At 46.5% G+C, this 27,406-nt stretch overlaps 1 protein-coding gene across 2 annotated transcripts in view; it reads right to left on the reverse strand.

Moving 5' to 3' along the window:
• Positions 1 to 1,534: 1,534 nt before the first annotated feature.
• The window catches only part of itsn2b (intersectin 2b), a 97,507-nt gene continuing 71,635 nt past the window's right edge, over positions 1,535 to 27,406 (reverse strand). For both annotated transcript variants that reach the window (XM_042325193.1, XM_042325192.1), the window contains 9 exons: positions 13,634 to 13,817; positions 11,955 to 12,053; positions 11,100 to 11,267; positions 10,446 to 10,658; positions 6,868 to 6,986; positions 6,695 to 6,777; positions 5,807 to 5,890; positions 5,424 to 5,597; positions 1,535 to 4,996 (listed from right to left, as the gene is read on the reverse strand). In XM_042325193.1, coding sequence (XP_042181127.1) covers positions 4,839 to 4,996; positions 5,424 to 5,597; positions 5,807 to 5,890; positions 6,695 to 6,777; positions 6,868 to 6,986; positions 10,446 to 10,658; positions 11,100 to 11,267; positions 11,955 to 12,053; positions 13,634 to 13,817 — 1,282 coding nt within the window. In that variant the 3' untranslated portion in view covers positions 1,535 to 4,838. The remainder of the gene's footprint in view (positions 4,997 to 5,423; positions 5,598 to 5,806; positions 5,891 to 6,694; positions 6,778 to 6,867; positions 6,987 to 10,445; positions 10,659 to 11,099; positions 11,268 to 11,954; positions 12,054 to 13,633; positions 13,818 to 27,406) is intronic.

The raw sequence follows: 27,406 nt of genomic DNA on the forward strand, positions 1-27,406 counted from the left end.
ATCCTTGAGATGATTGGAGTCTACCTGTGGTAAATTCAATTGATTGGACATGATTTGGAAAGGCATACACCTGTCTATATAAGGTCCCACAGTTGACAATGCATGTCAGAGCAAAAACCAAGCCATGAGGTCGAAGGAATTGTCCGTAGAGCTCCGAGACAGGATTGTGTCGAGGCAAATATCTGGGTAAGGGTACTAAAACATTTCTGCAGTATTGAAGGTCACCAAGATCACAGTAGACTCCATCATTCTTCAATGGAAGAAGTTTGGAATCACCAAGACTCTTCCTAGAGCTGGCTGCCCGGCCAATCGGGGGAGAAGGGCCTTGGTCAGGGAGGTGATCAAGAACCCGATGGTCCCTCTGACAGCGCTCCAGAGTTCCTCTGTGGAGATGGGAGAACCTTCCAGAAGGACAGCCATCTCTGCAGTACTCCACCAATCAGGCCATTATGATAGAGTGGCCAGATGGAAGCCACTCCTCAGTAAAAGGCACATGACAGCCCACTTGGAGTTTGCCAAGAGGCACATAAAGACTTGCAGACCATGAGAAACAACATTCTCTGGTCTGATAAAACCAAGATTGAACTCTTTGGCCTGAATGCCAAACGTCACGTCTGGAGGAAACGGAAGAGTCAGGGTCGAGGCAAAGATGAATGGAGCAAAGTACAGAGGTCCTTGATGAAAACCTGCTCCAGAGTGCTCAGGACATCAGACTGGGGTGAAGGTTCTCCAAAAAGACAACGACCCTAATCACACAGCCAGGACAACGAAGGAGTGGCTTCTGGACAAGTCTCTGAATATCCTTGAGTGGCCCAGCCAGAGCCCAGACTTGAACCCGATCCAACATCTCTGAAGAGACATGAAAATAGCTGTGCAGCAATGCTCCCCATCCAACCTGACAGAGCTTGAAAGGATCTGCAGAGAAGAATGGGAGAAACTCCCCAAATACAGGTGTGCCAAGCTTGTAGCGTCATACCCAAGAAGACTCGAGGCTGTAACCGTTGCCAAATATGCTTCAAAGTACTGAGTAAAGGGTCTGAATACTTATGTATTCTCCCCCTCATCAAATCTACACACAATACCCCATAGTGACAAAGCAACATTTTATCAATTTTACAATAACTTTTAACCTAACAAAAATGTGGAAAAAGTCTAGGGGTCCGAATTCTTTCCTGTACTTATTTGAAATGTACCCAGCACACATAGAAGAGTTCAAAGCGAGACACTTCCAAATGTTCCAGGAACAACAGATATTAAAGTAGCTCATATGCAGGCATATAAACACTTGTCCTTGGAGGGAATCATTACCCAAGAGCCCGCAGCATAATGTGAAGGTAGAACTTTATACACTTGTGGTGCTAATCAGACAGCTGTTGTTTTTGTAGCCAGAGAACTGATGCGTGCCTGTGTGTGTTTTTGTCTGCATGTGCGTGTGGTCTGGAGTGGGGACACAGAGGAGTCACCACACCTGAATAATGGATGATGCACGGCATCAAAAGACCCCCCCTCCTTTAGCCCCTCTCGTCCATTGAGGCTCTGTCGGGCAACACTTTGCACGTTAAATCAGGGGACTGTCGAGTGACATTACACGCAACGTCGGTGAAACTGTCCAGTGTAATGTTCGAAAACCCTGTCTTACATAAAAGGTCAACTCAGAAAGGGTTTAAGAATCGGGTCTTCCCATCGCTCTCCCAGTCGCAGTCCCTTTACGCCACTTAAAACAATGTAAGAAATCACTAACGGTGTTGAAATAATGTAAACACAGCAATGTGATGGGATTTTTTTAAAGAATGAAAGGGATTGTATAAACATGATTTAAAGACATTTGAATTGATGGGCTGCTTTCATTATAGAGTTCAACAGTTTATGATCGTATTGTCCATTATGGCAGCAGTGTATGGGTTAGGATTTCTTTCTTTTCGGTATTGCATCCTTTTTTCAATGTATTCTCATAATCTGTCAATGTTGATTGTTATTTTATATTGTGTAACAACCCATTGTTTCTTATGATTTGGCATTTGGCACGTCATAGGAGGCAGAGAAAAACGCCAAAACAGGTTTATGTTGCCGCTCTCAAACAGCTCATCCTACTAATACACAAGGATTAATGCTTTACCTTTCTCATACCCAAATCAACACAAGGGATTAACGGTTTCTCTCAACCCCTTAAAAGCTCATCAAACAAGTTTGTGTGGAAAAAAGTTTATTTTCCCAACAGTAGGCTAGACCCATTACAACAAGTGAACACCCCCACAGACTTCCTGTTCTGATGTAGGCCTACCTGTGCGTAAGAGGCACAGACTTCCTGTTCTGATGTATGCCTACCTGTGCATCAGAGGCACAGACTTCTTGTTCTGGTGTAGCCCAACCTGTGCGTAAGAGGCACAGACTTCCTGTTCTGATGTATGCCTACCTGTGCATCAGAGGCACAGACTTCCTGTTCTGATGTATGCCTACCTGTGCATCAGAGGCAAAGCTGATACTGATGATTAATGCATTGTGGTTCTTTGGAAATATTGCCCCAAATGTAGACTAAAAACATGTCACAGGCCTACACTCAAACCACTAAACTAACCTACTGTTATTACTACTGCTATGCAACAAGATAAAACGCAACGTGCTTAGCCGGTTTGTTTTAAACACCTTTTATCATCCTCAGAGAACCCAGAATCAGTGAGTGCTGTGCCCATTGTGAACACTGCATATCAGGCAGTAGGATGCACTCTGTTAGCACAGTAAATCAGTACACAGAGTTATGCACTCTGTTAGCACAGTAAATCAGTACACAGAGTTATGTACTCTGTTAGCACAGTAAATCAGTACACAGAGTTATGCACTCTGTTAGCACAGTAAATCAGTACACAGAGTTATGTACTCTGTTAGCACAGTAAATCAGTACACAGAGTTATGTACTCTTAGCACAGTAAATAAGTACACAGAGTTATGTACTCTGTTAGCACAGTAAATCAGTACACAGAGTTATGTACTCTGTTAGCACAGTAAATCAGTACACAGAGTTATGTACTCTGTTAGCACAGTAAATCAGTACACAGAGTTAATCGACACACCACAGGACTTACAGTTCAACCTCAAATGAATAACAGCCCAATAGAAGACTTGTGCAGCTTACATCAAAACAATGATTTAAGACAAACATCTCTGTAGATCAGTATCTCTGTAGATCTCTGTAGATCAGTATAATGTAGCTGTCCAGCTAAATCATGTCCATTCCTGTCTTACACATTTTTTTATGATTATTATTCAAAATAAATGTTTTACATATATTAGTTCAATAGACTATTCTCACGATCCTTTCTTTGTTCATGTGGTAAAATATGAAAGGCTACTAAGAGACTATTCAGACACTGATTACAATGCTGTGATGGAATGCTGATTAAAGCCTCTGCATAGTTATAGTCACATAAATGAAAACAAATAAGAGCCACTCCGGCTCACCAGTCATCAGTGACCACACCCCTGGGTGGAGCTAGTGGTTACAGAGCCACTGGAGGGTTCTGTGACCACACCCCTGGGTGGCGCTAGTGGTTATAGAGCCACTGGAAGCTTCTGTGACCACACCCCTGGGTGGAGCTAGTGGAGGCTTCTGTGACCACACCCCTGGGTGGAGCTAGTGGTTATAGAGCCACTGGAGGCTTCTGTGACCACACCCCTGGGTGGAGCAAGTGGTTATAGAGCCACTGGAGGGTTCTGGGTCCATATTCACTTTGTCTCAGAGTAGCAGTGCAGATCTAGCCTGGGTGCCAGTCTGGTACTGCTCTCTGGCCAACTCCTTATGGAATCGTCATGCAGAACATGAAGTCTGACTTGACAATGGCATTGGAGTAGGCAAAAACACAAACAGACCTGGGACCAGGCTAGTGCTGATCTAGGATCAGGTCCCCCCTCTGTCCATATTATCTTATTCACTATGATTTAAAAAGCCAAACGGAAACACACATGTTCCTGCAGTCTAAACCTCTTTATGAAAAGGAGGAGTGGAGTAAACTAAACACCCGTTTTCCTTTTAGAGTGTTTCTGAGGCAACTACACCACAACTAAAGAACAAGATCTCCTTAAGGTCGACAGAACATTTATACTGCAAAGAAAGAGAGTTGGTTTTAAAACTAGATCTGTGCCACCAGACTGAGATAAAAGAAAAGCAGCCGGTGATGATGCAGTAATATAAAACAGCCAGCAGGGAAAACAAGTCCTGAGATAGTTTAATCGCTGGATGTGAGACCCTTGATGACGGGAAACACTTTCCTGACCTCCCTCCTCTTTTGACCTGGTATTTACCTTCCCAAACAACATCTTAGCTTGAACAAATATAGAGTTAAGACGACGATCCTTCACTAAATAAATAGTTTCGTCCAACATTGGCCGGGGTTGAGTTCACAAAATAAAAACTTGGCAGAATGAGGAGCCAGTCCGTAGCAGAGGAGAGCATAGGCAGGCCATCAGTGTTAGTGCTGATACAAGTAGAACCACTACAGATCTAGGATCAGCTTTACACTAACCCAACCTTGCTCACCACCAGTCACACACCAGTGTGTGTGTAAACTGCCCTAAAAGACTAAACTGTCCTCAGATCATTGCTAAGAATGGTCTGACCTCAGGCGAGGAGGGAGAGGGTTCCGCAGCTCCAGGTAAAAGTTAGCCCCGGCCCAACCCCAGATCCCAACCTTAACCATTAGCAAGTATCTGACCCGAGACCAGCAGTTAGATACAATATATAACAAGTCCCTCCCCATGTGGCTGCAGGTCAAGAAGGCCTTATTTGGGCGTCCAGTGTTGGCCAAATGTCCTTATTTGGGCGTCCAGTGTTGGCCAGGATGTCCTTATTTGGATGCACTGTTTTGGAAGAGCTGCAGGTCGAGGCAGACCCACACCTCTCCAGTGGGGACCTCATGGAGCGGCAAGCGGCGTGTCACTAGCCCCTTGTTCTCCAACTCCTCCTTTATGGTTGCCACGGGAACCTCCGTATGACCCAGGAAGTCTGGGTAACGGCCGAGAGGAGAAACAAGTTAGCCGTCTGTGAGACTAGTTAGCCGTCTGACACATTACCCATAGAAAACAAACTAAAATTTGACCAACTGGGGACATTTTGTTAGTCCCCACGAGGTCAAGTGTTATTTCTAGGGGGTTTATGGTTAGAATCAGGGGGGTTTCTAGGGGGTTTATAAGTGTTGGGGTTAGAATCACGTTAAGGGTTAGGACCTAGGGTTAGGTTTAAGGTTATGTTTTTGGGTTAGGGTAAAAGTACGGGTTAAGGTTAGGGAAGATAGGATTTTGAAAGGGACTGAATTGTGTGTGTCCCACAAGGTTAGCTGTACAAGACTGTGTGAGTGTGAGTGTGTGAGTGAGTGAGTGAGTGAGTGAGTGAGTGAGTGAGTGAGTGAGTGAGTGAGTGAGTGAGTGCTAACCGTCAGGGGAGAACTGCTCCCTCTGGAAGATGGTGATGCAGAGCACTTCCTGGTACAGGTCTCTGATGTTGAACTGACAGTTAAAGTTCCACTTGGGGTTGACTGTGTCACTCAGAGTCTTGGAGGTGTAGTTCTGAGCTTCCATGGTCACCTCACAGTAAGGGTTACTCTTACCTAGGAGGAGGGAGGAGAGGAGGACACACAGGACAAGGAGGAGGAGGTGAAAGGAGAAGGGTTTTATTACATACCAGTGCTCAAAAGATGAACAGTCTGTACAAGAGTTACAGTGTTACCATGACAACATCCATGGTGTGGTTAGATGGAACTAGTTCATGTGTGCTGTGTGGGTAAACCATGTACTGCATGATGTGCATAAGCCTGACCGTTGGGTTTGCTGGACTTCAGTTCAGTGGCCCCCAGGACGGTGACTAACAGACGGCCGATTCCACTGGCCTTCAGAGAACGAGCTGGAGACACACAGAATACACAGGAGGAGGGGTGAGAATACAGAGGAGGAGGGGTCAGAATACACAGGAGGAGGAGTCCCGAATACACAGGAGGAGGAGGAGTCCGAATACACAGGAGGAGGAGGAGTCCGAATACACAGGAGGAGGAGGAGTCCGAATACACAGGAGGAGGAGGAGTGAGAATACCGAGGAGGAGTGAGAATACCGAGGAGGAGGGGTCAGAATACCGAGGAGGAGGGGTCAGAATACAGAGGAGGGGTCAGAATACACAGGAGGAGTCAGAATACACAGGAGGAGGAGTCAGAATACACAGGAGGAGGGGTGAGAATACAGAGGAGGAGGGGTGAGAATACAGAGGAGGAGGGGTGAGAATACCTAGGGGAGGAGTCCGAATGCCAAGGGGAGGAGTCAATGCCCAGGGGGAGGAGTCTGAATGCCCAGGGGAGGAGTCAGAATGCCCGGGGGAGGAGTCAGAATGCCCGGGGAGGAGTCCGAATGCCCCGGGGGAGGAGTCCGAATGCCCAGGGGGAGGAGTCCGAATGCCCGGGGAGGAGTCCGAATGCCCGGGGGTGGGGGGGTCCGAATACCAAGGGGAGGGGTCCGAATACCAAGGGGGGTCAGAATACACCGGGGAGGAGTCCGAATGCCCAGGGGGAGGAGTCCGAATACCAAGGGGGAGGGGTTCGAATACACAGGGGAGGGGTCAGAATACACCGGGGGAGGAGTCAGAAGACACAGGGGGAGGAGTCAGACTATTACTAGAACTACTGATTTTACTATTGGTGTGTGTGTGTGGAGGCCTACCTTGGTAGGCCTTTGCTCTCTTCTTCTTGTCCATCTGGAAGAAGTCCTCACACGCAGCCTTGATCTTCTGGACCCAGGCCGTCCTGCAGAACGGACAACACACCGTGAGCAAGGACCACGGAATGTGTGACTGCCTGCATAGAAGTGTGTGTGGCATGTGTGTGTGTGTACACCTCTCGTTGATGTTCTCTGTTTTGAGGCTGTAGACTCTGTCTATGTTGGAGATGTGGAAGAAGGGCTCTTCACTGGAGGAGTCAGGCAGCTTCACTAGAATCTCGTTGAGGAACACCGGCTACAGGAGGAAACAACGCACTTCATAAGCCTCTCATAACCATGACATTATACACAGGCTTCATAAGCCTCTCATAACCATGACATTATACACAGGCTTCATAAGCCTCTCATAACTATGACATTATACACAGGCTTCATAAGCCTCTCATAACCATGACATTATACACAGATATAATGTCCTTTTCCTACCCAAGGCTCTGATGAAGGCGAATACTTAGAAAGGTGAGCCTGTTGGTTTGTCCTGTCAATAAATAATCAGCTCTATGCTGCAGAAACAGTGGTCCCTTTTCTTTATTCTCCTGGATAGTCACCTGTTGAAGTATCCGGGGGTAAAGAATGATAGTCACCTGTTGAAGTATCCTGGAGTAAAGAATGATAGTCACCTGTTGAAGTATCCTGGAGTAAAGAATGATAGTCACCAGTTGACGTATCCGGGAGTAAAGAATGATAGTCACCTGTTGACGTATCCGGGGGTAAAGAATGATAGTCACCAGTTGAAGTATCCGGGGGTAAAGAATGATAGTCACCTGTTGAAGTATCCGGGGGTAAAGAATGATAGTCACCAGTTGAAGTATCCGGGGGTAAAGAATGATAGTCACCCATAGAAGTATCCGGGGGTAAAGAATGATAGTCACCTGTTGACGTATCCGGGAGTAAAGAATGATAGTCACCTGTTGAAGTATCCTGGAGTAAAGAATGATAGTCACCCATAGAAGTATCCGGGGGTAAAGAATGATAGTCACCTGTTGAAGTATCCGGGGGTAAAGAATGATAGTCACCAGTTGAAGTATCCGGGGGTAAAGAATGATAGTCACCCATAGAAGTATCCGGGGTAAAGAATGATAGTCACCAGTTGACGTATCCGGGAGTAAAGAATGATAGTCACCTGTTGACGTATCCGGGGTAAAGAATGATAGTCACCAGTTGAAGTATCCGGGGTAAAGAATGATAGTCACCAGTTGAAGTATCCGGGGTAAAGAATGATAGTCACCTGTTGAAGTATCCGGGGTAAAGAATGATAGTCACCAGTTGAAGTATCCGGGGGTAAAGAATGATAGTCACCTGTTGAAGTATCCGGGGGTAAAGAATGATAGTCACCTGTTGAAGTATCCGGGGGTAAAGAATGATAGTCACCAGTTGAAGTATCCGGGAGTAAAGAATGATAGTCACCTGTTGAAGTATCCAGGGGTAAAGAATGATAGTCACCCATAGAAGTATCCGGGGGTAAAGAATGATAGTCACCTGTTGAAGTATCCTGGGGTAAAGAATGATAGTCACCTGTTGAAGTATCCGGGGGTAAAGAATGATAGTCACCCATAGAAGTATCCGGGGTAAAGAATGATAGTCACCTGTTGAAGTATCCGGGGTAAAGAATGATAGTCACCTGTTGAAGTATCCGGGGTAAAGAATGATAGTCACCCATAGAAGTATCCGGGGTAAAGAATGATAGTCACCTGTTGAAGTATCCGGGGTAAAGAATGATAGTCACCAGTTGAAGTATCCGGGGTAAAGAATGATAGTCACCTGTTGAAGTATCCGGGGTAAAGAATGATAGTCACCTGTTGAAGTATCCGGGGTAAAGAATGATAGTCACCTGTTGAAGTATCCGGGGTAAAGAATGATAGTCACCTGTTGAAGTATCCGGGGTAAAGAATGATAGTCACCAGTTGAAGTATCCGGGGTAAAGAATGATAGTCACCCATAGAAGTATCCGGGGGTAAAGAATGATAGTCACCAGTTGACGTATCCGGGAGTAAAGAATGATAGTCACCTGTTGACGTATCCGGGGGTAAAGAATGATAGTCACCAGTTGAAGTATCCGGGGGTAAAGAATGATAGTCACCAGTTGAAGTATCCGGGGGTAAAGAATGATAGTCACCTGTTGAAGTATCCGGGGTAAAGAATGATAGTCACCAGTTGAAGTATCGGGGTAAAGAATGATAGTCACCTGTTGGTATCCGGGGTAAAGAATGATAGTCACCTGTTGAAGTATCCGGGGTAAAGAATGATAGTCACCAGTTGAAGTATCCGGGGTAAAGAATGATAGTCACCTGTTGAAGTATCCGGGGTAAAGAATGATAGTCACCTGTTGAAGTATCCAGGGGTAAAGAATGATAGTCACCTGTTGAAGTATCCTGGGGTAAAGAATGATAGTCACCTGTTGAAGTATCCGGGGTAAAGAATGATAGTCACCCATAGAAGTATCCGGGGTAAAGAATGATAGTCACCTGTTGAAGTATCCGGGGTAAAGAATGATAGTCACCTGTTGAAGTATCCGGGGTAAAGAATGATAGTCACCCATAGAAGTATCCGGGGTAAAGAATGATAGTCACCTGTTGAAGTATCCGGGGTAAAGAATGATAGTCACCAGTTGAAGTATCCGGGGTAAAGAATGATAGTCACCTGTTGAAGTATCCGGGGTAAAGAATGATAGTCACCTGTTGAAGTATCCAGGGGTAAAGAATGATAGTCACCTGTTGAAGTATCCGGGGTAAAGAATGATAGTCACCTGTTGAAGTATCCGGGGGTAAAGAATGATAGTCACCTGTTGAAGTATCCTGGAGTAAAGAATGATAGTCACCTGTTGAAGTATCCGGGGGTAAAGAATGATAGTCACCTGTTGAAGTATCCGGGGGTAAAGAATGATAGTCACCTGTTGAAGTATCCGGGGGTAAAGAATGATAGTCACCTGTTGAAGTATCCGGGGTAAAGAATGATAGTCACCCATAGAAGTATCCGGGGGTAAAGAATGATAGTCACCTGTTGAAGTATCCGGGGTAAAGAATGATAGTCACCTGTTGAAGTATCCGGGGTAAAGAATGATAGTCACCTGTTGAAGTATCCTGGAGTAAAGAATGATAGTCACCTGTTGAAGTATCCGGGGTAAAGAATGATAGTCACCCATAGAAGTATCCGGGGTAAAGAATGATAGTCACCTGTTGAAGTATCCGGGGTAAAGAATGATAGTCACCTGTTGAAGTATCCGGGGGTAAAGAATGATAGTCACCTGTTGAAGTATCCGGGGGTAAAGAATGATAGTCACCTGTTGAAGTATCCTGAGGTAAAGAATGATAGTCACCTGTTGAAGTATCCTGAGGTAAAGAATGATTTAGTTTTTTCTGACAGAATACCATTGTGATGGAGACAGGGATGCATGTCATTTAAATGGGCACCGATGAGAGACGCTTTTTCAACAGGAAGTGTCGTTTCTGTATCTTGCCAAAATCAACCACTTGGAACTAACGCGTGTCTGTGGTGTGTGTGTGTGTGTGTCAGCATGTGTGTGTGTGTGTGTGTGTCAGCATGTCTGTGGTGTGTGTGTGTGTGTGTCAGCAAGTCTGTGGTGTGTGTGTGTGTGTGTCAGCATGTCTGTGGTGTGTGTGTGTGTCAGCATGTCTGTGGTGTGTGTGTGTGTCAGCATGTCCATGGTGTGTGTGTGTCTCTCTCTCTCTCTCACCGGCTTGTACATCTTAAGCTGTGTGCTGTTCTTGCTGGTGAAGAGTCTGTCCGGTCCCGAGGAGCTGAACTGTCTGGCGGCGTGGGTGAGCAACAGGAAGTCGTTAAAAAGGAAAGCCCACAGCTCCTTATTGCCCTTCATCTTATACACCTTCCCACTGTGGAGCAGCTTACGAGGCCCCAGGCAGTTAGTCAGAGAGTTAAACACCAGGTTCTGCAGGGGAGACACAGGTTACAGAGGTATGTGTGTGTGTGTGTGTGTGTGTGTGTGTGTGTGTGTGTGTGATATTATCTGTGTGTGTGTGTGTGTGTGTGTGTGTGTGAGCGAGTGAGACTACATGCGAGTGTCTACCTCTGTGACTCCCTCACACTGTACGTGTGTGTGTGTATGTGTGTGTGTGTGTGTGTGTGTGTGTGTGTGTGTGTGTGTGTGTGTGTGTGTGTGTTGAGAGACTCCATGTGAGTGTGTACCTCTGACTCCCTCACACTGTGTTTGTGTGTGTGTGTGTGTGTGACTGAGTGTGTGAGTGTGTGTGTGTGTGTGTGTGTGTGTGTGTGTGTGTGTGTGTGTGTGTGTGTGTGTGTGTGTGTGTGTGTGTGTGACTGAGTGTGAGTGAGTGTGTGTGTGTGTGTGAGACTCCATGTGAGTGTCTACCTCTGTGACTCCCTCACACTGTACGTGTGACTGTATCCACTCCAGCCTGTCACAGTTCTCCTTCTCCCTGACCCCCTCGTTGACCTGAGTACACAGCTCCTCAGCCCGCTCCAGAGCCTCTCTCAGGGGCCTGCAGTCTGCATGCTCCTCCTGGGTACTCTCCAGGATCTGAAAATCAATCAAATGTGTTTTATAAAGCCCCCTTTTTAAAAATCAGCAGATGTCAAAGTGCATTACAAAAACCAAGCCTAAAACCCCACAGAGCAAAGCAATGCAGAAGCACGGTGGCTAGGAAAAACTCCCGACACGAGAATGCAGAAGCACGGGGGCTAGGGAAAACTCCCGACACAAGAATGCAGAAGCACGGGGCTAGGGAAAACTCCCGACACAAGAATGCAGAAGCACGGGGGCTAGGGAAAACTCCCGACACAAGAATGCAGAAGCACGGGGCTAGGAAAAACTCCCGACACGAGAATGCAGAAGCACGGGGGCTAGGAAAAACTCCCGACACAATACACACCCAGGTCCTATAGATAAATAGACCCACAATACCAATACACACCCAGGTCCTATAGATAAATAGACCCACAATACCAATACACACCCAGGTACTATAGATAAATAGACCCACAATACCAATACACACCCAGGTCCTATAGATAAATAGACCCACAATACCAATACACACCCAGGTACTATAGATAAATAGACCCACGTGGCTCAGTGGGTCGAGCATGGCAGGGCTGTGGGTTCGATTCACTCTCTACTGTACGTAGTAACCTTGGATAAGAGCTTCTGCTGAATGACATGTTCATGTAATCATGAGCACACAGTCACACGTTTACTCTCTCTTACATTCTTGATGTGTAGAGGGTAGCGTGTGATCCTCTGCATGGGCTTCAGCAGGAAGCTGGATAAGGGCATGCCTTTACAGCGGTAGTCTGTGGCGATTTTCTGAAGGAGGAAACACATTGGTTTCAATATGAACGTACAACTTTTCATGCGTAAATCAGCACAACTCGGCAGGTTGGTATGTATCAGGAAAATACATGAAGTTCATTCATCGCTTTGCTCCTCTTTCTCTCACTGCATGTTCTCCTGACCTATTCTTCCTCTTCATTCTATTTAGATGTGTTCCCTGTCCTCCTCCTCTCTCTACTCTCCCCTGTCCTCGCCTCTCTCTACTCTCCCCTGTCCTCGCCTCTCTCTACTCTCCCCTGTCCTCCCCTTCTCTCTACTCTCCCCTTCTCTCTACTCTCCCCTGTCCTCCCCCTCTCTCTACTCTCCCCTGTCCTCCCCTTCTCTCTACTCTCCCCTTCTCTCTACTATCCCCTGTCCTCCCCCTCTCTCTACTCTCCCCTGTCCTCCCCCTCTCTCCCCTCTCTCCCCTGTCCTCCCCCCTCTCTACTCTCCCCTGTCCTCCCCTTCTCTCCCCTGTCCTCCCCTCTCTACTCTCCCTGTCCTCCCCTTCTCTCTACTCTCCCTGTCCTCCCCTTCTCTCTACTCTCCCCTTCTCTCTACTATCCCCTGTCCTCCCCCTCTCTACTCTCCCCTGTCCTCCCCTCTCTCCCCTGTCCTCCCTCTCTCTACTCTCCCCTGTCCTCCCCTTCTCTCTACTCTCCCCTGTCCTCCCTTCTCTCTACTCTCCCCTTCTCTCTACTATCCCCTGTCCTCCTCCTCTCTCTACTCTCCCCTGTCCTCCCCTTCTCTCTACTCTCCCCTGTCCTCCCCTTCTCTCTACTCTCCCCTGTCCTCCCCTTTCTCTCTACTCTCCCCTTCTCTCTACTCCCCTGTCCTCCCCCCTCTCTACTCTCCCCTGTCCTCCCCTTCTCTCTACTCTCCCCTGTCCTCCCCTTCTCTCTACTCTCCCCTTCTCTCTACTATCCCCTGTCCTCCCCCTCTCTCTACTCTCCCCTGTCCTCCCCCTCTCTCCCCCCTCTCTCCCCTGTCCTCCCCCTCTCTCTACTCTCCCCTGTCCTCCCCCTACTCTCCCCTGTCCTCCCCTCTCTCCCCTGTCCTCCCCTCTCTCTCTCTCCCCTGTCCTCCCCCTCTCTACTCTCCCCTTCTCTCTACTATCCCCTGTCCTCCCCCTCTCTACTCTCCCCTGTCCTCCCCCTCTCCCTCTCTCCCCTGTCCTCCTCTCTACTCTCCCTGTCCTCCCCCCCCTCTCTACTCTCCCTGTCCTCCCCTCTCTCCCCTGTCCTCCCCTCTCTCTACTCTCCCCTGTCCTCCCTCTCTACTCTCCCCTGTCCTCCCTCCCCCTCTCTCCCTGTCCTCCCCTCTCTACTCTCCCCTTCTCTCTACTATCCCCTGTCCTCCCCTCTCCCCTGTCCCCTCTCTCTCCCTTCCTACTCTCCCCTGTCCTCCCCTCTCTCCCCTGTCCTCCCCTCTCTCTCTCCCTGTCCTCCCCCCTCCTCTGTCCTCCCCCTCTCCCCTGTCCTTCCCTCTCTCCCCTGTCCTCCCATTCTCTCTACTCTCCCTGTCCTCCCATTCTCTCTACTCTCCTCTATACCCCCCCCTGTCTTTTCACTCACCTTGAGGAAGTCTTTAAAGTCCTGTTGGTTGTCAGTCCTACTCTGTAGCAGGGTCGCTCCGTTGAGTTGACAGGAGCAGAACTGGATGTAAGGCTGGAGGTGAGGCAGCTCTGACGCCAAGATGTCCCCTATAACCTGGACAGGCATGTTGACGCCCCCCGTCTTCTTACGTACCTGCAGGGCCCTACACACACACACACACACACACACACACACACACACCAAATGTTCTGTACTACTGTATACATGATACCGCCTGGGCCAAAAATAAACATACTGTAAACATGATGACCCCCTAAACTCACACCCTGTACTACTGTATACATGATGACCCCCCCCCCTAAACTCACACCCTGTACTACTGTATACATGATCACCCCCTAAACTCACACCCTGTACTACTGTATACATGATGACCCCCTAAACTCACACCCTGTACTACTGTAAACATGATGACCCCCTAAACTCACACCCTGTACTACTGTAAACATGATGACCCCCTAAACTCACACCCTGTACTACTGTATACATGATGACCCCCTAAACTCACACCCTGTACTACTGTAAACATGATGACCCCCTAAACTCACACCCTGTACTACTGTAAACATGATGACCCCCTAAACTCACACCCTGTACTACTGTAAACATGATGACCCCCCTAAACTCACACCCTGTACTACTGTAAACATGATGACCCCCTAAACTCACACCCTGTACTACTGTATACATGATGACCCCCCTAAACTCACACCCTGTACTACTGTATACATGATGACCCCCTAAACTAAACTCACACCCTGTACTACTGTATACATGATGACCCCCCTAAACTCACACCCTGTACTACTGTATACATGATGACCCCCTAAACTCACACCCTGTACTACTGTATACATGATGACCCCCTAAACTCACACCCTGTACTACTGTAAACATGATGACCCCCTAAACTCACACCCTGTACTACTGTAAACATGATGACCCCCTAAACTCACACCCTGTACTACTGTAAACATGATGACCCCCTAAACTCACACCCTGTACTACTGTAAACATGATGACCCCCTAAACTCACACCCTGTACTACTGTAAACATGATGACCCCCTAAACTCACACCCTGTACTACTGTATACATGATGACCCCCTAAACTCACACCCTGTACTACTGTAAACATGATGACCCCCCTAAACTCACACCCTGTACTACTGTATACATGATGACCCCCCCCTAAACTCACACCCTGTACTACTGTAAACATGATGACCCCCCTAAACTCACACCCTGTACTACTGTAAACATGATGACCCCCTAAACTCACACCCTGTACTACTGTATACATGATGACCCCCTAAACTCACACCCTGTACTACTGTATACATGATGACCCCCTAAACTCACACCCTGTACTACTGTATACATGATGACCCCCTAAACTCACACCCTGTACTACTGTAAACATGATGACCCCCCTAAACTCACACCCTGTACTACTGTAAACATGATGACCCCCCTAAACTCACACCCTGTACTACTGTAAACATGATGACCCCTAAACTCACACCCTGTACTACTGTAAACATGATGACCCCCCTAAACTCACACCCTGTACTACTGTATACATGATGACCCCCTAAACTCACACCCTGTACTACTGTATACATGATGACCCCCTAAACTCACACCCTGTACTACTGTAAACATGATGACCCCCTAAACTCACACCCTGTACTACTGTATACATGATGACCCCCCCCCTGTAAACATGATAAACTCACACCCTGTACTACTGTATACATGATGACCCCCTAAACTCACACCCTGTACTACTGTATACATGATGACCCCCTAAACTCACACCCTGTACTACTGTATACATGATGACCCCTAAACTCCCCCCCTAAACTCACACCCTGTACTACTGTAAACATGATGACCCCTAAACTCACACCCTGTACTACTGTATACATGATGACCCCCTAAACTCACACCCTGTACTACTGTAAACATGATGACCCCCCTAAACTCACACCCTGTACTACTACTGTAAAACATGATGTAAACCCCCTAAACTCACACCCTGTACTACTGTATACATGATGACCCCCTAAACTCACACCCTGTACTACTGTAAACATGATGACCCCCTAAACTCACACCCTGTACTACTGTAAACATGATGACCCCCTAAACTCACACCCTGTACTACTGTAAACATGATGACCCCTAAACTCACACCCTGTACTACTGTAAACATGATGACCCCCTAAACTCACACCCTGTACTACTGTAAACATGATGACCCCCCTAAACTCACACCCTGTACTACTGTAAACATGATGACCCCTAAACTCACACCCTGTACTACTGTATACATGATGACCCCCTAAACTCACACCCTGTACTACTGTAAACATGATGACCCCCTAAACTCACACCCTGTACTACTGTAAACATGATGACCCCCTAAACTCACACCCTGTACTACTGTAAACATGATGACCCCCTAAACTCACACCCTGTACTACTGTAAACATGATGACCCCCTAAACTCACACCCTGTACTACTGTAAACATGATGACCCCCTAAACTCACACCCTGTACTACTGTAAACATGATGACCCCCTAAACTCACACCCTGTACTACTGTAAACATGATGACCCCCTAAACTCACACCCTGTACTACTGTAAACATGATGACCCCCTAAACTCACACCCTGTACTACTGTATAAATGACCCCCTAAACTCACACCCTGTACTACTGTATACATGATGACCCCCTAAACTCACACCCTGTACTACTGTAAACATGATGACCCCCTAAACTCACACCCTGTACTACTGTATACATGATGACCCCCTAAACTCACACCCTGTACTACTGTAAACATGATGACCCCTAAACTCACACCCTGTACTACTGTATACATGATGACCCCCTAAACTCACACCCTGTACTACTGTAAACATGATGACCCCCTAAACTCACACCCTGTACTACTGTAAACATGATGACCCCCTAAACTCACACCCTGTACTACTGTATACATGATGACCCCCTAAACTCACACCCTGTACTACTGTAAACATGATGACCCCCTAAACTCACACCCTGTACTACTGTAACATGATGACCCCCTAAACTCACACCCTGTACTACTGTAAACATGATGTAAACATGATGACCCCTAAACTCACACCCTGTACTACTGTATACATGATGACCCCCTAAACTCACACCCTGTACTACTGTAAACATGATGACCCCCCTAAACTCACACCCTGTACTACTGTAAACATGATGACCCCCTAAACTCACACCCTGTACTACTGTAAACATGATGACCCCCTAAACTCACACCCTGTACTACTGTATACATGATGACCCCCTAAACTCACACCCTGTACTACTGTATACATGATGACCCCTAAACTCACACCCTGTACTACTGTATACATGATGACCCCTAAACTCACACCCTGTACTACTGTAAACATGATGACCCCTAAACTCACACCCTGTACTACTGTAAACATGATGACCCCCTAAACTCACACCCTGTACTACTGTAAACATGATGACCCCCTAAACTCACACCCTGTACTACTGTAAACATGATGACCCCCCTAAACTCACACCCTGTACTACTGTATACATGATGACCCCCTAAACTCACACCCTGTACTACTGTAAACATGATGACCCCCTAAACTCACACCCTGTACTACTGTATACATGATGACCCCTAAACTCACACCCTGTACTACTGTAAACATGATGACCCCTAAACTCACACCCTGTACTACTGTAAACATGATGACCCCCTAAACTCACACCCTGTACTACTGTAAACATGATGACCCCCTAAACTCACACCCTGTACTACTGTATACATGATGACCCCCTAAACTCACACCCTGTACTACTGTATACATGATGACCCCTAAACTCACACCCTGTACTACTGTATACATGATGACCCCCTAAACTCACACCCTGTACTACTGTAAACATGATGACCCCCTAAACTCACACCCTGTACTACTGTAAACATGATGACCCCCTAAACTCACACCCTGTACTACTGTAAACATGATGACCCCCTAAACTCACACTGTACCTGTACTACTGTACTACTGTAACATGATGACCCCTAAACTCACACCCTGTACTACTGTAAACATGATGACCCCCTAAACTCACACCCTGTACTACTGTATACATGATGACCCCCTAAACTCACACCCTGTACTACTGTAAACATGATGACCCCCTAAACTCACACCCTGTACTACTGTATACATGATGACCCCCTAAACTCACACCCTGTACTACTGTAAACATGATGACCCCCCTAAACTCACACCCTGTACTACTGTAAACATGATGACCCCCCCTAAACTCACACCCTGTACTACTGTAAACATGATGACCCCCTAAACTCACACCCTGTACTACTGTAAACATGATGACCCCCTAAACTCACACCCTGTACTACTGTAAACATGATGACCCCCTAAACTCACACCCTGTACTACTGTAAACATGATGACCCCCTAAACTCACACCCTGTACTACTGTAAACATGATGACCCCCTAAACTCACACCCTGTACTACTGTATACATGATGACCCCCTAAACTCACACCCTGTACTACTGTAAACATGATGACCCCCCCCCTAAACTCACACCCTGTACTACTGTATACATGATGACCCCCTAAACTCACACCCTGTACTACTGTAAACATGATGACCCCCTAAACTCACACCCTGTACTACTGTAAACATGATGACCCCCTAAACTCACACCCTGTACTACTGTAAACATGATGACCCCCCTAAACTCACACCCTGTACTACTGTAAACATGATGACCCCCTAAACTCACACCCTGTACTACTGTAAACATGATGACCCCCTAAACTCACACCCTGTACTACTGTAAACATGATGACCCCCTAAACTCACACCCTGTACTACTGTAAACATGATGACCCCCTAAACTCACACCCTGTACTACTGTAAACATGATGACCCCTAAACTCACACCCTGTACTACTGTAAACATGATGACCCCTAAACTCACACCCTGTACTACTGTATACATGATGACCCCTAAACTCACACCCTGTACTACTGTATACATGATGACCCCCTAAACTCACACCCTGTACTACTGTAAACATGATGACCCCCCTAAACTCACACCCTGTACTACTGTAAACATGATGACCCCCTAAACTCACACCCTGTACTACTGATAAACATGATGACCCCCTAAACTCACACCCTGTACTACTGTATACATGATGACCCCCTAAACTCACACCCTGTACTACTGTAAACATGATGACCCCCTAAACTCACACCCTGTACTACTGTAAACATGATGACCCCCTAAACTCACACCCTGTACTACTGTATACATGATGACCCCCTAAACTCACACCCTGTACTACTGTAAACATGATGACCCCCTAAACTCACACCCTGTACTACTGTAAACATGATGACCCCCTAAACTCACACCCTGTACTACTGTAAACATGATGACCCCCTAAACTCACACCCTGTACTACTGTATACATGATGACCCCCTAAACTCACACCCTGTACTACTGTAAACATGATGACCCCCTAAACTCACACCCTGTACTACTGTATACATGATGACCCCCTAAACTCACACCCTGTACTACTGTAAACATGATGACCCCCTAAACTCACACCCTGTACTACTGTATACATGATGACCCCCTAAACTCACACCCTGTACTACTGTAAACATGATGACCCCCTAAACTCACACCCTGTACTACTGTAAACATGATGACCCCCTAAACTCACACCCTGTACTACTGTAAACATGATGACCCCCCTAAACTCACACCCTGTACTACTGTAAACATGATGACCTACTGTATGATGACCCCCTAAACTCACACCCTGTACTACTGTATACATGATGACCCCCCTAAACTCACACCCTGTACTACTGTAAACATGATGACCCCCTAAACTCACACCCTGTACTACTGTAAACATGATGACCCCTAAACTCACACCCTGTACTACTGTATACATGATGACCCCCTAAACTCACACCCTGTACTACTGTAAACATGATGACCCCCTAAACTCACACCCTGTACTACTGTAAACATGATGACCCCCTAAACTCACACCTGTACTACTGTATACATGATGACCCCCTAAACTCACACCCTGTACTACTGTATACATGATGACCCCCTAAACTCACACCCTGTACTACTGTAAACATGATGACCCCCTAAACTCACACCCTGTACTACTGTATACATGATGACCCCCTAAACTCACACCCTGTACTACTGTATACATGATGACCCCCTAAACTCACACCCTGTACTACTGTAAACATGATGAACCCCCCTAAACTCACACCCTGTACTACTGTATACATGATGACCCCCTAAACTCACACCCTGTACTACTGTATACATGATGACCCCCTAAACTCACACCCTGTACTACTGTATACATGATGACCCCTAAACTCACACCCTGTACTACTGTATACATGATGACCCCTAAACTCACACCCTGTACTACTGTAAACATGATGACCCCCTAAACTCACACCCTGTACTACTGTAAACATGATGACCCCCTAAACTCACACCCTGTACTACTGTAAACATGATGACCCCCTAAACTCACACCCTGTACTACTGTAAACATGATGACCCCCCTAAACTCACACCCTGTACTACTGTAAACATGATGACCCCTAAACTCACACCCTGTACTACTGTAAACATGATCCCCCTAAACTCACACCCTGTACTACTGTAAACATGATGACCCCCTAAACTCACACCCTGTACTACTGTATACATGATGACCCCCTAAACTCACACCCTGTACTACTGTATACATGATGATAAACTCACACCCTGTACTACTGTAAACATGATGACCCCCTAAACTCACACCCTGTACTACTGTATACATGATGACCCCCTAAACTCACACCCTGTACTACTGTATACATGATGACCCCCCTAAACTCACACCCTGTACTACTGTATACATGATGACCCCCTAAACTCACACCCTGTACTACTGTAAACATGATGACCCCCCTAAACTCACACCCTGTACTACTGTAAACATGATGACCCCCCTAAACTCACACCCTGTACTACTGTATACATGATGACCCCCTAAACTCACACCCTGTACTACTGTAAACATGATGACCCCCTAAACTCACACCCTGTACTACTGTAAACATGATGACCCCCCTAAACTCACACCCTGTACTACTGTAAACATGATGACCCCCCTAAACTCACACCCTGTACTACTGTATACATGATGACCCCCTAAACTCACACCCTGTACTACTGTATACATGATGACCCCCTAAACTCACACCCCTAAACTCACACCCTGTACTACTGTAAACATGATGACCCCCTAAACTCACACCCTGTACTACTGTAAACATGATGACCCCCTAAACTCACACCCTGTACTACTGTAAACATGATGACCCCCTAAACTCACACCCTGTACTACTGTATACATGATGACCCCCTAAACTCACACCCTGTACTACTGTAAACATGATGACCCCCTAAACTCACACCCTGTACTACTACATGATGTAAACTCACATGATGACTGTATACCCCCCTAAACTCACACCCTGTACTACTGTAAACATGATGACCCCCTAAACTCACACCCTGTACTACTGTAAACATGATGACCCCCTAAACTCACACCCTGTACTACTGTATACATGATGACCCCCTAAACTCACACCCTGTACTACTGTATACATGATGACCCCCCCTAAACTCACACCCTGTACTACTGTAAACATGATAAACTCACACCCTGTACTACTGTATACATGATGACCCCCTAAACTCACACCCTGTACTACTGTATACATGATGACCCCCTAAACTCACACCCTGTACTACTGTATACATGATGACCCCCTAAACTCACACCCTGTACTACTGTATACATGATGACCCCCTAAACTCACACCCTGTACTACTGTAAACATGATGACCCCCTAAACTCACACCCTGTACTACTACTGTAAACATGATGTAAACATGATGACCCCCTAAACTCACACCCTGTACTACTGTAAACATGATGACCCCCCTAAACTCACACCCTGTACTACTGTATACATGATGACCCCCTAAACTCACACCCTGTACTACTGTATACATGATGACCCCCTAAACTCACACCCTGTACTACTGTAAACATGATGACCCCCCTAAACTCACACCCTGTACTACTGTATACATGATGACCCCTAAACTCACACCCTGTACTACTGTAAACATGATGACCCCCTAAACTCACACCCTGTACTACTGTATACATGATGACCCCCTAAACTCACACCCTGTACTACTGTATACATGATGACCCCCCCTAAACTCACACCCTGTACTACTGTATACATGATGAACCCCCCCCTAAACTCACACCCTGTACTACTACATGATGACCCCCCTAAAACACCCTGTACTACTGTATACCCACCCCCCTAAACTCACACCCTGTACTACTGTATACATGATGACCCCCTAAACTCACACCCTGTACTACTGTAAACATGATGACCCCCAAACTCACACCCTGTACTAAACTCACACTCACACCCTGTACTACTGTATACATGATGACCCCCCCCTAAACTCACACCCTGTACTACTGTAAACATGATGACCCCTAAACTCACACCCTGTACTACTGTAAACATGATGACCCTAAACTCACACCCTGTACTACTACCCCCTAAACTCACACCCTGTACTACTGTATACATGATGACCCCCCTAAACTCACACCCTGTACTACTGTATACATGATGACCCCTAAACTCACACCCTGTACTACTGTATACATGATGACCCCCTAAACTCACACCCTGTACTACTGTATACATGATGACCCCCCCCTAAACTCACACCCTGTACTACTGTATACATGATGACCCCCTAAACTCACACCCTGTACTACTGTATACATGATGACCCCCTAAACTCACACCCTGTACTACTGTATACATGATGACCCCTAAACTCACACCCTGTACTACTGTATACATGATGACCCCCCTAAACTCACACCCTGTACTACTGTATACATGATGACCCACCCCCTAAACTCACACCCTGTACTACTGTATACATGATGACCCCCTAAACTCACACCCTGTACTACTGTATACATGATGACCCCTAAACTCACACCCTGTACTACTGTATACATGATGACCCCCTAAACTCACACCCTGTACTACTGTATACATGATGACCCCCTAAACTCACACCCTGTACTACTGTATACATGATGACCCCCCTAAACTCACACCCTGTACTACTGTATACATGATGACCCCCTAAACTCACACCCTGTACTACTGTATACATGATGACCCCCCTAAACTCACACCCTGTACTACTGTATACATGATGACCCCCTAAACTCACACCCTGTACTACTGTAAACATGATGACCCCCTAAACTCACACCCTGTACTACTGTATACATGATGACCCCCTAAACTCACACCCTGTACTACTGTATACATGATGACCCCTAAACTCACACCCTGTACTACTGTATACATGATGACCCCCTAAACTCACACCCTGTACTACTGTATATGATGACCCCTAAACTCACACCCTGTACTACTGTATACATGATGACCCCCTAAACTCACACCCTGTACTACTGTATACATGATCCACCCCCTAAACTCACACCCTGTACTACTGTATACATGATGACCCCCTAAACTCACACCCTGTACTACTGTATACATGATGACCCCCTAAACTCACACCCTGTACTACTGTATACATGATGACCCCCTAAACTCACACCCTGTACTACTGTATACCCCCCTAAACTCACACCCTGTACTACTGTAAACATGATGACCCCCTAAACTCACACCCTGTACTAAACATGATGAACCCACCCCCTAAACTCACACCCTGTACTACTGTATACATGATGACCCCCCTAAACTCACACCCTGTACTACTGTAAACATGATGACCCCCTAAACTCACACCCTGTACTACTGTAAACATGATGAACCCACCCCTAAACTCACACCCTGTACTACTGTATACATGATGACCCCCTAAACTCACACCCTGTGATGACCCCCCCTACTGTACTGTACATGATGACCCCCCCTAAACTCACACCCTGTACTACTGTAAACATGATGACCCCCTAAACTCACACCCTGTACTACTGTATACATGATGACCCCCCCTAAACTCACACCCTGTACTACTGTAAACATGATGACCCCCTAAACTCACACCCTGTACTACTGTATACATGATGACCCCTAAACTCACACCCTGTACTACTGTAAACATGATGACCCCCTAAACTCACACCCTGTACTACTGTATACATGATGACCCCCTAAACTCACACCCTGTACTACTGTATACATGATCACCCCCCTAAACTCACACCCTGTACTACTGTAAACATGATGACCCCCTAAACTCACACCCTGTACTACTGTATACATGATGACCCCCCTAAACTCACACCCTGTACTACTGTATACATGATGACCCCCTAAACTCACACCCTGTACTACTGTATACATGATCACCCCCCTAAACTCACACCCTGTACTACTGTATACATGATGACCCCCTAAACTCACACCCTGTACTACTGTATACATGATGACCCCTAAACTCACACCCTGTACTACTGTATACATGATCACCCCCTAAACTCACACCCTGTACTACTGTATACATGATGACCCCCCCTAAACTCACACCCTGTACTACTGTATACATGATGACCCCCCTAAACTCACACCCTGTACTACTGTATACATGATGACCCCCTAAACTCACACCCCCTAAACTCACACCCTGTACTACTGTATACATGATGACCCCCTAAACTCACACCCTGTACTACTGTATACATGATGACCCCCCTAAACTCACACCCTGTACTACTGTATACATGATGACCCCCTAAACTCACACCCTGTACTACTGTATACATGATGACCCCCCTAAACTCACACCCTGTACTACTGTATACATGATGACCCCCCTAAACTCACACCCTGTACTACTGTATACATGATGACCCCTAAACTCACACCCTGTACTACTGTATACATGATGACCCCCTAAACTCACACCCTGTACTACTGTATACATGATGACCCCCTAAACTCACACCCTGTACTACTGTATACATGATGACCCCCCTAAACTCACACCCTGTACTACTGTATACATGATGACCCCCTAAACTCACACCCTGTACTACTGTATACATGATGACCCCCCCTAAACTCACACCCTGTACTACTGTATACATGATGACCCCCTAAACTCACACCCTGTACTACTGTATACATGATGACCCCCTAAACTCACACCCTGTACTACTGTATACATGATGACCCCCTAAACTCACACCCTGTACTACTGTATACATGATGACCCCTAAACTCACACCCTGTACTACTGTATACATGATGACCCCCCCTAAACTCACACCCTGTACTACTGTATACATGATGACCCCTAAACTCACACCCTGTACTACTGTATACATGATGACCCCCTAAACTCACACCCTGTACTACTGTATACATGATGACCCCTAAACTCACACCCTGTACTACTGTAAATGATGACCCCCTAAACTCACACCCTGTACTACTGTATACATGATGACCCCCCTAAACTCACACCCTGTACTACTGTATACATGATGACTAAACCCCTAAACTCACACCCTGTACTACTGTAAACATGATGACCCCCCTAAACTCACACCCTGTACTACTGTAAACATGATGAACTAAACTCCACCCCTAAACTCACACCCTGTACTACTGTATACATGATGACCCCCTAAACTCACACCCTGTACTACTGTAAACATGATGACCCCCTAAACTCACACCCTGTACTACTGTAAACATGATGAACCCACCCCCCTAAACTCACACCCTGTACTACTGTATACATGATGACCCCCTAAACTCACACCCTGTACTACTGTATACATGATGACCCACCCCTAAACTCACACCCTGTACTACTGTAAACATGATGAACCCACCCCTAAACTCACACCCTGTACTACTGTATACATGATGACCCCCCTAAACTCACACCCTGTGCTACTGTATACATGATGAACCCACCCCCTAAACTCACACCCTGTACTACTGTAAACATGATGACCCCCTAAACTCACACCCTGTACTACTGTATACATGATGACCCCTAAACTCCCCTGTAAACTCACACCCTGTACTACTGTATACATGATGACCCCTAAACTCACACCCTGTACTACTGTATACATGATCCCCCCCTAAACTCACACCCTGTACTACTGTATACATGATGACCCCCCTAAACTCACACCCTGTACTACTGTATACATGATCCCCCCTAAACTCACACCCTGTACTACTGTATACATGATGACCCCCTAAACTCACACCCTGTACTACTGTATACATGATGACCCCCTAAACTCACACCCTGTACTACTGTATACATGATGACCCCCCTAAACTCACACCCTGTACTACTGTATACATGATCACCCCCTAAACTCACACCCTGTACTACTGTATACATGATGACCCCCTAAACTCACACCCTGTACTACTGTAAACATGATGAACCCACCCCCTAAACTCACACCCTGTACTACTGTATACATGATGACCCCCTAAACTCACACCCTGTACTACTGTATACATGATGACCCCCCCTAAACTCACACCCTGTACTACTGTATACATGATGACCCCCTAAACTCACACCCTGTACTACTGTAAACATGATGACCCCCTAAACTCACACCCTGTACTACTGTATACATGATGACCCCCTAAACTCACACCCTGTACTACTGTATACATGATGACCCCCTAAACTCACACCCTGTGCTACTGTATACATGACCCACCCCCTAAACTCACACCCTGTACTACTGTATACATGATGACCCCCTAAACTCACACCCTGTACTACTGTATACATGATGACCTCACCCCCTAAACTCACACCCTGTACTACTGTATACATGATGACCCCTAAACTCACACCCTGTACTACTGTATACATGATGACCCCCCTAAACTCACACCCTGTACTACTGTATACATGATGACCCCCTAAACTCACACCCTGTACTACTGTATACATGATCACCCCCCTAAACTCACACCCTGTACTACTGTATACATGATGACCCCCTAAACTCACACCCTGTACTACTGTATACATGATGACCCCCCTAAACTCACACCCTGTACTACTGTATACATGATGACCCCCTAAACTCACACCCTGTACTACTGTATACATGATGACCCCCCTAAACTCACACCCTGTACTACTGTATACATGATGACCCCCCTAAACTCACACCCTGTACTACTGTATACATGATGACCCCCTAAACTCACACCCTGTACTACTGTATACATGATGACCCCCCTAAACTCACACCCTGTACTACTGTATACATGATGACCCCCTAAACTCACACCCTGTACTACTGTATACATGATGACCCCCTAAACTCACACCCTGTACTACTGTATACATGATGACCCCCTAAACTCACACCCTGTACTACTGTATACATGATGACCCCCTAAACTCACACCCTGTACTACTGTATACATGATGACCC

This window comes from Oncorhynchus tshawytscha, linkage group LG08, assembly GCF_018296145.1.
Source record: "Oncorhynchus tshawytscha isolate Ot180627B linkage group LG08, Otsh_v2.0, whole genome shotgun sequence".
NCBI lineage: Eukaryota > Metazoa > Chordata > Actinopteri > Salmoniformes > Salmonidae > Oncorhynchus > Oncorhynchus tshawytscha.